This window comes from Xyrauchen texanus, chromosome 32 (genome assembly GCF_025860055.1).
Source record: "Xyrauchen texanus isolate HMW12.3.18 chromosome 32, RBS_HiC_50CHRs, whole genome shotgun sequence".
NCBI lineage: Eukaryota > Metazoa > Chordata > Actinopteri > Cypriniformes > Catostomidae > Xyrauchen > Xyrauchen texanus.
In genome coordinates this window covers 3,963,779-3,981,024 of record NC_068307.1, presented here as the reverse complement: position 1 = coordinate 3,981,024, position 17,246 = coordinate 3,963,779, and the positions used below count along the sequence as shown (strand labels likewise).

The following is a 17,246-nucleotide window of genomic DNA, read 5'->3' as shown; positions in this document are numbered from 1 at the left end:
CTGGTGTGTGACAAGAGACACGACTATCAGAGTTTCTTTCTGTTTAATTCTACACACGTTTTGGAGATCTGTCATGGTTATGTTTCCTTTTTCATCTTTAACTGTACATTTAACTATACATTTATAAAAGTGGGTTTGGAAATGTAGTTCCTATTGTCTCACGTCAACACGAAATAAAAGAATACAAAGAAACTGTGAGGAATATCATGGATAAAACATCATTCTCCTTTTATTTAGTATGGATGTTGCCCACAGCTGCACATATCAGAAGCAGTGATGTGCTCTATACAGTGCTCATGGAGATGTTTTGAGGGGGTTTCCAGAACAAACCCTGATCACAAAGTCGTGCAAAATTTATAAACTCAAGCCATTCAGCTCCCAAGTTAGGATACAATCAGGGCTGGACTGGGAAGAGAAATCGGCCTGGGATTTTACATGGTAACCGGCCCAACTGTTGAGCGGGAAGGGGGGGGGGCAAAATTGTTCGCTGTCATTTTCTGCATATCGCGGCACCGTTTTGTGGTCCGTTCTGCATAACGTGGCGGCTCACTCTTATCGCGGACCATTCGGCATGTTTCACGGTCGACCCGCCAGACCCCTCAGTTCTCCCGATGGCAAGTCCGCCCCTGATCGGCCCCAAAGTGCATCGGCCCACCGGGAAAATGCCCGGTATGCCAGATTGCCAGTCCAGCCCTGGATACAATCATATACTTCCCGCTGTGAAAACAAATAAGATTTTCTTCGTACTCCTTGTAGAAAAGAATACAAAATGTGATTGTAAACAAAAAGTAAAAAAATTACATAAAGGAAAATTCTCCTTTTGCACTCCACAGGAAAAAATAACCAGTAATGAACTAAAAAAATTTCCACAATATATCACATTTTAAAAGCATTTGAGGCAATTACTTACATTTAGGCAACAAGTTTGTGTGTATCATATGACAATAATCATACTATATCGGTATTCTGTGTGTATGAGTGTGGCAACAATAACAAGATGAACTTAAAGGAAGCATTAAAAATGAACCTCAGAAGCTGTCAAAATAATCCAGAGGGCAACTCCCTTAAAAAGTGAAGAAAAGATTGAAAACAAAAGGCTTATAACTTAAAGGTGCTCTCAGGAAATTTTTACTCATTCAAAAAGTTTAACTTCTAACGACATGAAGTGTAATTTTGCAATATATGTAGGAAATCATGAACAATCACAATAAATGAAGACTCTGGTCTTATCAGTAACCTCTTAAAAGCTGTTTTATTCTATATGGAGAGGGTCCGCACATGGGGGCGGCCATGTTGGAATCACATGACCAGTTGAATAGGACTTGCTTAATCTCAGTAACCGTCCTGTTATTTGACACTTTCACTCGTTGATTAAAGTAATCATGGCTCACTGTGAATACTACATATCTACAATGGCATCTGAAACTGAAACTATTGATTTTAAATTATGCTTCATCCAAGCCACTAGGTGTCAGTGTAAGTCAGGGGTGGACTAGGAACAAAAATCAGCCCTGGAGCAATGTGTTTTAATGTTCCCTTCATCATATCGTGGCTCACTTTGACATATCGCGACACCGTTTCGTGGCTGGCTCACTGGGAAAAGTCCCGGTTCTCCCGATGGCCAGTCCGGCTCTGGTGTAAATCCAAGATGACACAAAGACAAAAGTTACTGAGAGCACCTTTAAACAAATACAATCTTTTAAACAAATCAGTTCCTAAAATAACAGCCCAATCTAAGGAAGATTACTGTGAATGTGGCAACATTTTTGCAAATGACATTACGTGGTTCATCACATGTATCGCAGCAGTTTCAAGGTGAAAAGTCCCGTGTTTGGTACTAAATATTAGTTACATTTTCTCTTGATAGAATACCTACTTAAGTACTTAGCAATGAAATTACTTTGCCCCTGACAGATTATTTCCTAATTTGGCAGATATGGTCATTTTCTCCACTTTTCCAAACTGCTGAGATCCCTTAGAGAACTGTTTGTTTTAGACTCACACTTGTATTGTTTGCTGTCAGATTTGACCAAAAACAATAAATGTATAAAAAAAAATGTTTAGTTTTGTTTTTATATTTTATGAAAGAAATACAATAATAACACAATAATAAAATAACAACAACAATAACAACTTCAATAATGTAAAAACACTAACGTTGTGCATTTTGGGGGAATTTTATGCTATCTAGAACGTATCTACCTTTAAATTTCTCAATTACACCATTAATTTGCTTATAAAAATAAATATATTATATATATTTGTATATAATACATGTGAATACAGTAAAAATCTACACTTCTATACGATGATACATAAAGAAAATATGAAGACGTGTCATGTACTGGGGCAGATTGCTGCCATCTGGTGCAAAAAAAAAAAAAAGAACATTTACGTGACTTGAAAATCATGTAATGACAAAAATAACCGTCAGATGGCAGAAAAGATCCACTAATTAATTCCTGGTTGTACCAAGATGATTGTGTGTGTGTGTGTGTGTGTGTGTGTGTGTGTGTGTGTGTGTGTGTGTTCTGCATTGTGATTGTGTTATGGTCTAACCTATTCATTTGTGTGTGTGTGTGTGTGTGTGTGTGTGTGTGTGTGTGTGTGTGTGTGTGTGTGTGTGTTCTGCATTGTGATTGTGTTATGGTCTAACCTATTCATGCGTGTGTGTGTGTGTGTGTGTGTGTGTGTGTGTGTGTGTTCTGCATTGTGATTGTGTTATGGTCTAACCTATTCATTTGTGTGTGTGTGTGTGTGTGTGTGTGTGTGTGTGTGTGTGTGTGTGAGTGTGTGTGTGTGCGTTCTGCATTGTGATTGTGTTATGGTCTAACCTATTCATTTGTGTATGTGTGTGTGTGTGTGTGTGTGTGTGTGTGTGTGTGTGTGTGTGTGTGTGTGTGTGTGTGTGTTCTGCATTGTGATTGTGTTATGGTCTAACCTATTCATTTGTGTGTGTGTGTGTGTGTGTGTGTGTGTGTGTGTGTGTTCTGCATTGTGATTGTGTTATGGTCTAACCTATTCATTTGTGTGTGTGTGTGTGTGTGTGTGTGTGTGTGTTCTGCATTGTGATTGTGTTATGGTCTAACCTATTCATTTGTGTGTGTGTGTGTGTGTGTGTGTGTGTTCTGCATTGTGATTGTGTTATGGTCTAACCTATTCAGTTGTGTGTGTGTGTGTGTGTGTGTGTTCTGCATTGTGATTGTGTTATGGTCTAACCTATTAATGTGTGTGTGTTCTGCATTGTGATTGTGTTATGGTCTAACCTATTAATGTGTGTGTGTTCTGCATTGTGATTGTGTTATGGTCTAACCTATTCATTTGTGTGTGTGTGTGTGTGTGTGTGTGTGTTCTGCATTGTGATTGTGTTATGGTCTAACCTATTCATTTGTGTGTGTGTGTGTGTGTGTGTGTGTTCTGCATTGTGATTGTGTTATGGTCTAACCTATTCATTTGTGTGTGTGTGTGTGTGTGTTCTGCATTGTGATTGTGCTGTGGTCTCACCCATTCATTTGTGTGTGTGTGTGTGTGTGTGTGTGTGTGTGTGTGTGTGTGTGTGTGCGTGTATTTATCACTTTGTGGGGACCAAATGTCCCCATAAGGATAGTAAAACCCGAAATTTTTGACCTTGTGGGGACATTTTGTCGGTCCCCATGAGGAAAACAGCTTATAAATCATACTAAGTTATGTTTTTTGAAAATGTAAAAATGCAGAAAGTTTTCTGTGAGGGTTAGGTTTAGGGGTAGGGTTAGGTTTAGGGGATAGAATATAAAGTTTGTACAGTATAAAAACCATTATGTCTATGGAAAGTCCCCATAAAACATGGAAACACAACATGTGTGTGTGTGTGTGTGTGTGTGTGTGTTCTGCATTGTGGCTGAATGATTGCTCTGTGTTGTACTCTCACCCAATTAATTTCCTATGGTCAGTCAAATTTGACCACAAACAACACAAGTGTCACTTTTTTGTCACGTGGCCTAAACTCATCAAATCCAGTCCAAATGGAAATATTTATTCGTGTTCATATGGCAAATGTTGGAAAAGTAACCAAGCCTCGAGCCAATCAGAAGGAGGATACCATTTTTATTACAGAAACTAAATTGATTTCGGTCAAAAATGACCGAACCTTGCTAAAAGGTTAACCTAAATCTAACAGATAGTGTAATAAAGAGCAAATGTGAAATGTAAAAAGCAATAATTTTGTGACACATCTATGACAGTTGCCTTGACTCGTGTGCTTTGCTGGACTCGTACCCCGATCTTTTGCATTGCAAGTACATGACTCTATAAATTGAGCTTTCGAGAAACTTTATTGCATTTGAATAAGCTTGTAATTGCAGTTTTGTAATGGATGGAATGGAATGTAAATTTTGTAATACGTCGCTTTTCAAGTCACGCATTATAGCGTTTAGACGTCATAAGAAAGCATTGTTTAAGGAAGAGGGTGAAGAGTTAGCGTTTATGAACTGATAATCTGCCATTTTCCTTGTGATTTGTATGAAAGTAAATAAAAGTTGTTGTCGTTGCACGATGATACATAGAACGAGCCACATAAAAATTATTTTGCAAAAATGTGATTCAACGAGACCAGGTTGACAAATAATGCAGGCACAGAGAGAAGGAGAGAAAGTTCGCTCCCACATCACATGACGAAAGCAGCAATTTCATTCTCATCATGTTAAGGATTTTCACATGCACTTCAATGGACCATGCTGGCTTGTCTGCCTTGTAAACCAAAGAAGAGAAAAATATATTAATCTCCAAGTTCAACAAATGTTGCCTCCTACATTCTATCATCAAGTACAAGGCAAAGAATTCAACAAATTTTCATTGGCTTTTCAATGTGCTTAAATTGTTTACTCAGACTGTCAAACAGGGTGGGTCGTCTCCAACGTCTTTCCCTGGCTTGGTCCTCATGGAGCTGGACTGGGAAAGTGGTCCACAGAGCAGGCAAAGGGATCCACAGCACTTCCAGAAACCTTGGGCTGGATTGGATGAAAACAGCTGCCGGCATGGGTGGCAAAACTGGTAAAACAGCAACATGAAGAATAGAGCCATGGCATAACCCAACAGCAGCAGAAGTTCCAACACAGGGGCGTCCACCCATTGGTAGAACTCAGTCCGGTGGACATACCACATCACCATCAGCCCCGTGTTCTCCACGAAACGGAGGGAGTAGTACGCTGCAACCCGCCTCCACACCTGGCCTTTATCAATCAGTTCAGGATCATCCAGTTTGAGCTGAACGGCGGACCAGCAGAACACGTTGATGCCCGCATACAGGAAGGTAAGCATGCAGAGTACGATAGTGGTGCCCACGCGCGTCAACGTCTTCTCGATGTTCTCCGGAAATGGAGAACGACTGCTCCAGAAGAGGACCCACGGGAACAGGAAGAACAGGATGAAATTGGCTGCAACTACCGGAAGCACCCACACCTTCAACACGGAGCTGAAGAGGACCAGCACGGCCACACGTGTTGCGATCTCAAACCCTCGCCACAGGAACACACACACGTACGCCAACGGCCGGACGGAGACTTCATAATCGTCGTAGCGTATCTTTATAGCCAGAATGTTGCAACGCAAGGCTCCGTATACAATAGAGAGAAGGGAAATGACCATCAATGTCCCTGGAAGGAAGAGAACAAGAGAGAGAAAGAGAAAACATGAGTCAACCATAGAATTAAAAAAAAGCACTCGAGAGAATTGGTACATTTGGACAACATAGAAGAAGCTGTAATATTCAGTGCATAGCTGCAGTCATCACTATGTCTCTGACTTTATAACATCAACTTTAGAAATTTAACATAAGGTTCCATTTGTTAACTTTACACTCCAAAAATGTTATTGTATACTACTAATATCCATCCATCCATCCATCTTCAACCGCTTATCTGAAGTTGGGTTGCGGGGGCAGCAGCTCCAGCAGGGGGCCACAAACTTCCCTAACCTGAGCAACATTAACCAACTCTGACTGGGGGACCCCGAGGCATTCCCAGGCCAGTGTGGAGATGTAATCTCTCCACCTAGTCCGAGGCCTCCTCCCAGCTGGACGTGCCTGAAACACTTCCCTAGGGAGGCCCCCAGGGGGCATCCTTACCAGATACCCAAACCACCTCAACTGACTCCTTTCGACGCATTAAATTAGACATAAAAAAATAACCGAAACATTTAAAAATTCTGTAAAAGAATTGCTCATTGTTATGCATGTTAACTGTTTAAGCTCGGATGGGGGTGGGGTGGGGTGGGGGGGGGGGGTTGTCAAAATATCATACACCATTACTTAGAGGAGGCGATTATCTTTCAAACGAGCCCACACACAAGGCAGTCATATGCATTCAATAGAGTCAAAAGGCACTCATTCTGTGAAATCTCATTACTATAGTCATGTCTCCATGCTATGCAAACCTTTAGTCAATGTTGTGTTTGTGTGTGTAATTAGTTCTTATGTACATTTATAAAGTTTTATTGGCTTTTGGACACTATGATCAATTATTTTTGTAATGCTATAACTGTTGATTGCTTTGTCGTAACAACAACAAATATTCTCTGATACAAATGTTTTCAAAACAGCGTTCTGAATACGCCCCCCTTCAGCCATTGATCAAACAAACAGATATTTCCGCCCCCAACTCACGCCACTGGTCGAGCCAATGTTATTGTCTCTCGAGACGGATCGTTCAAAACAAAGGAATTTTCATACCACCACAGAAAAAAAAAGGGTTTCCCTTTTTCAAGAAAAATATAGCCGCAAGTGGCAGTCATCGGGGTCCAAGCACATACGGCCAGGACATGGCCAAAATAATTAAATTGGACACAACAGATCCTGTAGATCAGTTGCAAAATTAGAATTTTATTAGAATGACAACAGAATGACAATTCATGATGATGAATAGATTTGGATTGCTGGACAACAGCACATTAAACGAGCAAAAAATAAAGTAAAATAAGATTTTCAAGGATTTTGAATCTTGGCGCTCCATCTAGTGGACAAACTTGGTAATACATCCTTGATTTCCCATGCATAAATTCGATTTTGGATTGTTGGACAATTAAATCAGGAAAAACTTAAACAGATTTCATAGGGCTCTTCATTTGTTGGATAGCTGTTGCTATTTTTACAGCACACATATTAAATTACAAGAGCAATAACTCAAAGTCAGAGGATTAAACGGAATATCTAAACTCACTGCTCTGCCTAGTGGACAAAATAAGTAGTGTACCCTTCATCTGTCAATTCCCGTTTAAATAAAGAATATTTTTATTTGTAGCTGATGAGAGGAAATTTATTAAATTTAGCACATATCCTCAGAATATTCTGGTGACTATATTTTTTACATTTTGTCATGTTTGGACCTTGTGCACACAAATAAAGGCATAGTAGAAGTTACAGTTCAAACCCAGACAATTTGGGACCACCCTGCCAAATATGGTATTTCTATGACTTACGGTCTCTGACGCCAAGACACTCTTAGGGCAGAAAAAGAATAATAATAATAAGTAAATCAGTACAAGTACAATAGGGCTCCAGCACCTTCTGTGCTTGGACCCCCAAATGAACCGATGAATGGCTTACTTATGGCTGTCTCTGCATATTAAGCTGGGATGGGAGAAAGTATTTTACCACTGAAAAAGTTGCATGCCTTTCAAAGTATACTCTTTTGACGGCGAGCGCACTACAACTGCTTTGTGATACAACTGCTTTGTGATGCGCACGGATGAGGACGCACTGTGATGATGACGAAATTTGCCTTATGCATACTGTGTATTGAAGTATACGTTGGCCTTTACCGTTGTAAGGGAAGTAGGCGCTAATATGTACTTGGAATATAATTGGCAGGCCTAGATGAACAAGCTCCTCCTGAACTTAAGTTTGGAACTTCATCTATTAGTAGCTTGAAAAACTACAGTATCAAAGTAGCGTCCCCAAGACTGGAAGCCATCCTATAAATCCTACAAAAAATTATAAATGGTAAAAACACAATCAAACAATCCCCACCAGCCTCATCCATCCCTTCATAATACAACTCTACTGTGATGCAAAAACAGTTGCATCATTTACTATTTTGTTTACTGTTATTGTTAAGTAATAAAAGAATAGCAAATGCAGACACCCTGAAGGCTTAAATCCACCAGCAGCTCAAACAAATGGCCTCCGTCAGCCTTATTTCTGATATTATCTGTTATTATTCGGGTCAGACTGATTCACTGTCCAATATGATCTGCAATGCTGCTTTCAAGGACAGACCGCAAGGCTGGCAACACATTCCTCATGCATTGTGAATGACTACACATTTGTACGGCAGCATACAAGAGTACATATTCAGTCTATTGTGACTAGTAGATACCGTATGACTCATATAGTAAAACTGTCATTAAACCAAATGACAGCTTGCAAACCCACATGCCTCAGGATATTGTGTTTATTTGCTTTTCTAAGTCTTGCTTCATGTGGTGACATTTATAAAATATTATTTAATATGACTGAATCAACCTGACTTTATTAGGTTAAACATAGCATATAAACAGCTTCTTACGCTGCACAAAAATGTACTTTAACCAGTGATCTTTGGGCCGGTTTGTAAAATGTTCTCTCAGTATCTAACTGCCTGACACTTCAGCACTATCTATTCTAGCTATTAGTCTCTGAAACAAAGTGTGCGTCCTTGAGATAACAAGAGGAAACATGCATTCCCAAGGCACTAGTATGCAACTCAGACTCGTGTGTAGAATGTATCACTGAGGAGACCTTGTTAAATTTAGATGGGTGACAGTGAGGAGCTGCTCCATCTTTACAAAGAGGGATCAAAATATTCTATACATGAGTATGCGTAGAATATGCGCAAAATAGAAGGTGTATATATAAGGTCGAAAACACGACATGCCTCAATGACATACAATTGAAAAGAAGTACATTAAACGCCCAGATAACGGCATGTTAGGGTCTAGGGGCCGTTCACACAGGATGCAGGTGTCTTGAGGGGGGACTTTATAGTTATTTATAGTATTTTGTTGCCCTAATACCACATTTCAAAGTGAAATATGATTTCTGTAAGTCATCAAATACAAACATCTCCTTTATGCTCCAATATCTGCTGCTGTATGCCCCAAGTAGCCAAATAGGCAGTTTTCTAAAAACAATTGCCATTTTTTTACTTGTCTGTGAACTTGCTTGGCTTAATAATCCAATGTTATATCTTGTTATATCTTCAGATGTAAAATATGACATTCAGCAGGTAAAGCATGCTAAACAAATCATCAGATAAATATGTTTTTGACTATTCATAATAAAAGGATATATATCATCTCATCTTTCTGATGACATCTAGATTGAGCTTCTAGTCCACTCAGAGGCCGAGAAATTCAATGAAACAACGGGGGTAGTGCTTGAACTGAAAATTAGACTGAATGTCTACGGACGAGCATATCTGTGAGGGCTAAAATGCGTTACAGCGCCACCTACATTTCAGATCTGTATATTGTGATGGAATGTGATTGAGATTTTTATTTTCTAGTGCTTACTGCCATCTAGTGGAATAAAATAAGACTTTATTTAAAATAAGAAATTAGAATAAAAAAAAAAATCTCTCAAAAATACTATCTGTTTATCATAACATTATAAACACATACAATATAATTAATGAATAATTAGATTATTTTCTTTTTTTGTGGGGTTTTCAAAAAAATTTGACCAATCTAGCACATGTTTTCATAGAGAATAGGGCAGCAAGATTATGACGGAAATCCTAATTGTCAATTATTCTTGTTATTGTAATTGCAATTCTTAATTTCTATTTATTTATCCTGTTGTGGAGGCGAGGGCATGGTCAAGCATTCGTCTGGAAAGAGAGAAGGCAGTAAGGGTTCTCAACTGAGATGAATTGCTGGTAATTGTTTCTGTGTTCGCAGTGAGAGACGGGGGTGATAAAAGGGGCCCAGAGAGTGTGCAGAGAGAGCCCAGCTGAGAAGCTGTTTGTGTGTTGGCCGCTGCCATTAAATTGAAGCTTCAACGTTACGCTCTAAGCGAACATATTTTATTTTGCATCAATAAAAAGTGACATTCCTGAGTTGGAATCGCCGTCTCCCGCTTCCTCATTTCATTGAACCATTAAAACTGTGTTACTTATTCTAACTGCATGAAAAACACAAGTGTAATTCAAATTTGTTTATAATTTATACACTGAAAGTGAGCATTACTTTTATGCATTTAGATTAATTTTATCGCCTCTGATTTGCCACTGTATTCCTGTACACAAGCGACCCAAAACTATTCTATAAATAGAACATTTTAAATAGCATGTGTGTGTGTGTGTGAGAGTCTGTGTGTGTGTGTGAGTGTGTTTGTGCGTGCATGTGCGTGTGTGTGTGTGTGTGTGTGTTAGTGTGTGAGTGTGTGTGTGTATGTGATTGTGTGTGTGAGTCTGTGTGTGTGTGTGTGTGTGAGTGAGTGTGTGTGTGTTTGTGTGTGAGTGTGTTTGTGCGTGCATGTGCGTGTGTGTTAGTGTGAGTGTGTGTTTGTGTATGTGATTGTGTGTGCATGTGTGTGTATGTGAGTGTGTATGTGTGTGTGTATTTGAGTATGTGTGTGTATGTGAGTGTGTGTGTGTGTGTGTGTGTATGTGAGTCTGTGTGTGTGTATGTGAGTGTGTGTTTGTATGTGTGTGTATGTGAGTGTGTGTGTGTGTGAGTGTGTGTTCTCTCTGTCTCACCTCTACCAATAGAAACCCCTTTCAGCAGCACGCAGATATACAGCTGCAGTGTGAGCTGGGGTGCAGAACCCAGAAAGGCCTGTATGACGGAGGTCCTGGCGAAAGCTGCGCGGTGAGTGACTAGCTTCCCCTCTACCTGCCCCACTTCCTGTTCCACCTCCTCTGTCTGCCCTTCCTGGGGCATCTGCTTCTTTCGGGTGATGGTGACATATGGCTCCTCCACCTTTCCAGCACTGCCATAGATACAGAAGGCATCTAGGCACCTGAGGAAAAACATTGAGTTTTATAGTTTGGAGAAGTTCATGTTTTGATGTAATTATGTTAATATAAGACACATGAAGAGTAAAATAGCAGTTTGAATCGATTTAACAAAGAGTACACTTTTCGGTTTTTCACGAAAATCATCAAATATAACACAGGTTTTGCATCTGTCATTGACTTTTCAGTAACGATTGCACTACCAATAACCAGTTACATGTTACCTATACAGTATACAGTTCATATGGTGTGGTGTAGCCATTTGGCAACTATTTATTTTCTTTAAATTTCTCCCATTCAGAAAAAAAACACAACATAATGCATTGTTGGAAGTAAAATTCGCATTTGACATTTGATTTTGTCTCCTGGGTTTTGATTTGTATTATTTTCAGATAAAATGGACAAGGTTGGAAACACCAATAAGAGTGCACAGTTAGCTCTTCTGAATGACAACAGTGAGGATGAGCTATTGTCTTTTGTGACATTGAAAATGACATCGATAATCAACAATGCTGAATAATGCATGATCATGATTCACTCAATTTTAATTTGTAGGAGATTAAATGTTCCCTTGAGAAACAGGACGGAAGCCCCGGACTCAATTTGGATGGTGAGCTGAAAGAAATCCGGCATGAATTGATGAATGTGTCGGCAATGCTGACGAAGGTTGTTGCAGACTTGGAGGATTTGGCTGTAATACGTCGACCGATTACTTCCATGGAGACGAAGTTCTCTGAGTTGGTTACAAGACTGTAGGAGGTCGAGAAACGGATCGAATATCTGGAGTCATCGGAGAGGAAATCATTTGCTAGCGACCAAGACAGACTTGCAATGCGTTTGGGAAACCTGGAGGCTTTGGAAAACCGTAATTGACGAAATAATGTCAGAATTGTTGGAATTCCTGAGCATGAGAAAGGCAGAGATGTGGTAAAATTCCTAGATCAGCTCTTTCCGCGTCTGCTCGACATAACAGGCCATAAGCTGGAAATCGAGCGAGCTCGTGAGTCCCGGCCTCGGAGATCGGCTAAGGGTCGGCACATTTCTGAGATCATCCGATAAAACTTACTTGGAATAACCACAGCATTTTCTTGTTCCCAGACTTTGCGAATTCGACAAGAGAGAAATGTGATCGATTCAAGGAATGCAAGAAACTCTTACATCAACGGAAGATTGCTTTTGCTCTGATGTTTCCGTCCAAACTGAGAATAGATACTAAGGATGGCTGTAAAGTATTTACATGCCCACAGCAAGCACTGTCCTTCATAAAAACATTGGAGTGAGAAAGCCATTTGGTGATTTTCTTGTTGCCGCCTAGAAAACCAGCTCATTAAACAAACACTTGACTGTTCGAGGAAACTGGGCACCTTTTCTGTTTCTTTTTGTGCCAGTTCTATGTTATGGGCACCCCATAAAAAGTAAGGTTATTTATTTTCTTAAATGTAGGAAATATGATATTGTGTTTCTTCATGAAATGCATCTTTCCCCATATGAAGCTGAACATTTGGGAAGATATAGGGTGGACATGTTTTCTTTAGTGCTGGCTCAAGTAACAGCAGGTGAGTCATTACACTGATAAGTAAATATTTAATATTATTATTTTTATTTATTTTATTTATATAGGGAAGTTTGGGGCCCCCTGCTGGAGCAGCTGCCCCCGCGACCCGACTTCGGATAAGCGGTTGAAGATGGATGGATGGATATATAATATATATAATATATATATATATATATATATATATATATATATATATATATATATATATATATATATATATATATATATATTAGGGCTGTCGATTTAATGTGTTAATTCAGTTCGATTAATTTGACAAAAAATAACGCTTTAAAACAATTAATCGCATGCCCCCCGGACCATAATAAGGAAGATTCCTGAGAAAAGCAAGCTTGTAGTACCTCCTGTTTACTCCAGGGGACAGTAAGTGAAATTTCAGCTCTATGCGCAACACACAGTGCAAATGCGATCTAAGGGATTTAAAGATGTGTTTAAAGATTGAGTATTAAACTATATTTAACTTGACACAGTGACCTAAACATTTTATGTTTATGACGCAACACACCCGAGACACAAGCATGTCTGACGCAGGTGTACATTGACGGGTCCTTAAACAGTCCCTCATAATAAATCTCCAACTGATTGATAAATTCACTTGTGTAATGGATTGCTGTGAACTGTGTGCCAATGATTGACTTATGATCAATAATATGGTAGTAAACAATACATTGTATTCTAAAGCAAATTTTTGTATTGACTTTTCAATGATTAACTCTTCTGCTACAGGAATGTAATGCATTTTAATTATGTGAATATACAGTATATATATAATTTTTAAATATTTAAAGATAACTATGTATAATTATATATATATATATATATATATATATATATATATATATATATATATATATATATATATATATATATATATATATATAATCATTATATATTGAGTTATTGTTATATGAGGGGCTTTCTCTCAAATATTTGTATATGCGATTAATCAATCGGGACACCATGTAATTAATTCGATTAAAAATGTTAATCGATTGACAGCCCTAATATATATATGTTTTTTTATTTATCTGTGTGTGTACTCAGACTTTGGCCACAGGGATGTTTGTTGGGGGTCGGGTGAGGTTGGGGATTGGGAGGGGGGGAAGGGAAACAATGGGGTTTAATTGTTGACACTGAATATGAATGTTTTGCTTTGTTATGTGTCATGTTGAGGAGCAACCAATAAAAATGTTAATCTGAATAATGACCGTCTGACTGCTCGTTATCCAGCTTATTACAAGACTGCCTGCCAAATAAACAAGTAAAAAGATATGAGGTATTGATTTGTGTTGAATTTATGTTATTACCTTACTTATAGCGATTACAGAGTGAAACAAGAAGTAGGAATGATGACTCGCAATATGTTTTAATCCCCTGATGTGCGGTTGTTACTTAGAAATATCAGACCACTAGATGGCGCCATTGACTAATCAGAATCGACTATTCCAGAAACCTGTATAATGAGCAGTTTTATCACACTAAAATCATGTTAACAGGCATATTGTTTATGCCTTTTGTCTCTACTTTTGAAACAGTAAGTATTCTAACGTTTACTGATTGGCCCCATTCACTTCTATTGTATGTGCCTAACTGCAACCTCAATTTTAACTTTTTTTTTTAAAGAAATGGAGGGACGAGTCAGAATTATTATTCTTTTTTGGTAATCAACATTATGCTACAAATACTGTCATCTGAGCTCACTTGTTAATATTACTAAATATTACTAAAAGCCTTTGACAAACCCTACTGAAAACTACTGACACAGACGTCCTATGAAATCTGCATCCGAATTGTATTAATCCACATTTAGTCACATTTGAACATGCCAGAGTTCAGAGCATTGCACATTACACCAGGATAGTTCTAGCTTCTGTGAGGCCTTTTTGGGAAATCTGTCCATCTCATTCATTTCAAATGCAGATGCTAGGTCTCAAATGGTGGGCTGTTCTGTAGTGCCAAGCACTGAGCAAGCTTGGTTTCCCCTCAAAACAAGTGTCATTGCACAGTATGGCGTCAAACAGCCCCAATGATAATGTGATGGATGGCAGTGTGTTAAGAGATCTTCCACAGGCCATTCGCACAAATTCAGTGAAATAAACATCTGCATTATGCATGATGCACTCGGGGCTGAAACAGTGCTTTAACTAAATGAGCTGGCTCAGGTCACGTTGCTAAATTGTACTATTAGAGAAGGCAAAATCGATGCATCATTAATGCACACGGTCAATGCAACAACATACAGACAGATGGAGATGGAACAGTTCACTGTGAGGCCTTGACTGAAATAGAAGCTGTCGATAACACCAATAACTATTGCAAGCATTTGCAAATAATTTGAGTACAATTTGAGGATACAAACTGGTTTGACGCTCGCGTGCAAAATAAATAGCAGTTTGCTCATTTGCAGCGCGCCTTTGAAAACGAGCATATGCGAGTGCGTAATTACGCGACAGGAGCAGCTCCTAAATTTAACCACTAAACACATTATTTTGCTGTTCGTGGCAGTTATGTGCATAGATCAGTCATTCATATCCATATGTATTGTTTGGAATCGCTATAACAACTAGAAACGCATCCTATAACGCATTAAATCAGAATAATACATTTTAATTCGTTGGCTACTTACCGGATTATTGGCCCTAGTTGTAATATATGAAGCAGCAGCACTAGAGGTTTGTCTCTGCTCAGGTCTCTGTGAATAAAGATCAGTGTGAGCTGGACCAGCACGGATGGCACAAGCGTGAAGAGGAGCGTCAAACACTGCCAAATCTTATCACCATCGGAGCGATAAGTGGTGCTCAGATAAATAGCAGCCGTCGTCTCGGCCGTAAAAAAAGAGACCGACACTAGGACTGAGCTGGGGAGTCTCATCCTCACTCATCCATCTTTGTTTTCTGCTATGCGTTCTCGTATGCATACATTCGGAAGTTCCAGTGGCAGCATCAACCACCAGACGCAGCCTCACAGCTGATCGAGGCGAATAACGGTGTGGCAACTGCAACCGGCAGGAGGCGCCCAAGATCAATTCTTGACTCGTCAGCAGCAAGCAGCTTGTTTACATTATGTAGCCACTTCTACTTGATATACAAACATGTCAATCAATTATAAAATGATGCATGTCGAATATGCATACACTTAATACCCAGCAAAAAACTCATAACGTTTCCCTAACGTTACAGTATGGTTCCCGTTTGGTTATTTTCAGTGTTGGGTGTAATTGGATTACAGGTTACTTAGTTACTGTACTCTAATTACTTATAGGCACAAAAAGTAGTGTAAAACGTTACATTTTAAATTATTGTAATTAGATTACAGTTACTGACTTTCAATGCAAGTACTTTTAAGAGCATTACTTGGGTTACAAATATTTATAAAAAATATTATTTATTTTTAATACAATTAAAATGCGAATCCAAATCCGTCTGTTTGCATTTCTGTGCAACAATGAACAAGGAGAAAATAGACATTCATTCATGTTTTAGAAAGTAACTTAAGAGTAAATTATTTAGTAATGCGATTACTTTTTCAATGAAGTTATCAGTAAATGATTTTAGAGAAGTAGTTAGTCATTTGTAGTAGATAACTTTTTTTTTTAGAAACGTAACCATTACTAGTTATTTTTGGGGGAACCAATTCCTAACCCCTAACGTTCTCGGAATGTTCTCTTTAGGTTCTATTTTTTATAACTTTAGACATTCCAAGAATGTTGCAATGAGGTTTTTGTGTGACAACCTACAAATAACGTTTACTGAACACTTATCTAACCATAAACAATATATATATATATATATATATATATGTATATATATATATATATAACCATAAACTAACCTTCCCATAACGTTGCAGGGAGGTTTTTGTGGGACAGTAGAAAAAATAATGGATACAGAACAATTTCTAATATTTTTATTATTATTTTTATAATGTTTATTATTATTATTGTTATTAATAGTTATTTTTAGGTTTTATTTTTCATTCAGATTTTTTATTTTTTTTAAATATATTTAAAAAAAATGTTTCAGAGTCCTGCATAATTAGGCCTTACCTACAATAGAGGCACTGATAATTGTTCAGTGTTTTTAAAAAAAATGTGGCCACTACAAAAGTTTCACGATTGCGTCGTTCTTTTAAGTTTTGTTCTGGCCTTTATAGTTTTATTCTTAACATTATTTTGTGTACTTAAATATTTTTAACATGTAGTCATCTCTCGCCAGCGACAGTAGTACGTCTTCACGTGTCATTTACATGTCATTTCTATTTCAAAATAAAAATGTTTATTACTTTATCAATCATCTCTATTTCTGTGGTCATGGAGGACTGTTTTACTCATTAAACCTGATGTGGTCATGAGAAGAAGAAAAAAAAGAAGCCATTCCAAGGGCGAGTCTAGGGTTTCAGTTTTAGGAGGGCTCAGCCCCCAATGGCACTAAAAGCTGTGCATATTTACATAATGTATCCATTATATTGAATAGATATAGATAGTGTTTTGTTTTTAAAGTTGTTAATATGATTGAAGCTAGCCAGCTAATATTTATTCAGAATATTGTTACTTTCTATAATAAACACTGTAAAGTTATAAAAATAAACAAAACCGAAGAATATCTACAAACGGTATATTAGAGTAATTTACTGAAAATTAACTTACCGCATTACTGAAGTACAGAAACCCCCAAAATAAGTTTTGTTTGGTGGGAAACCATTGTGTA

At 38.2% G+C, this 17,246-nt stretch overlaps 1 protein-coding gene across 2 annotated transcripts; it reads right to left on the bottom strand.

Annotated features, from left to right (window-relative positions):
- Positions 1-269: 269 nt before the first annotated feature.
- LOC127626205 (endoplasmic reticulum membrane adapter protein XK-like) lies at positions 270-15,498 on the bottom strand. 2 transcript variants are annotated; one of them, XM_052101823.1, is made up of 4 exons: positions 15,167-15,498; positions 10,710-10,972; positions 4,861-5,630; positions 270-4,725 (listed from the first exon to the last, which is right to left on the bottom strand). In XM_052101823.1, exons 1-3 carry the CDS (start codon positions 15,409-15,411, stop codon positions 4,861-4,863), a joined length of 1,278 nt encoding a protein of 425 aa, XP_051957783.1. In that variant the 5' UTR covers positions 15,412-15,498; the 3' UTR covers positions 270-4,725. The 2 variants fall into 2 exon arrangements, 1 of the variants encoding a protein (XP_051957783.1); XR_007968418.1 differs by having other exon boundaries at positions 3,040-3,089; positions 3,267-5,630.
- Between the last annotated feature and the right edge of the window lie 1,748 nt (positions 15,499-17,246).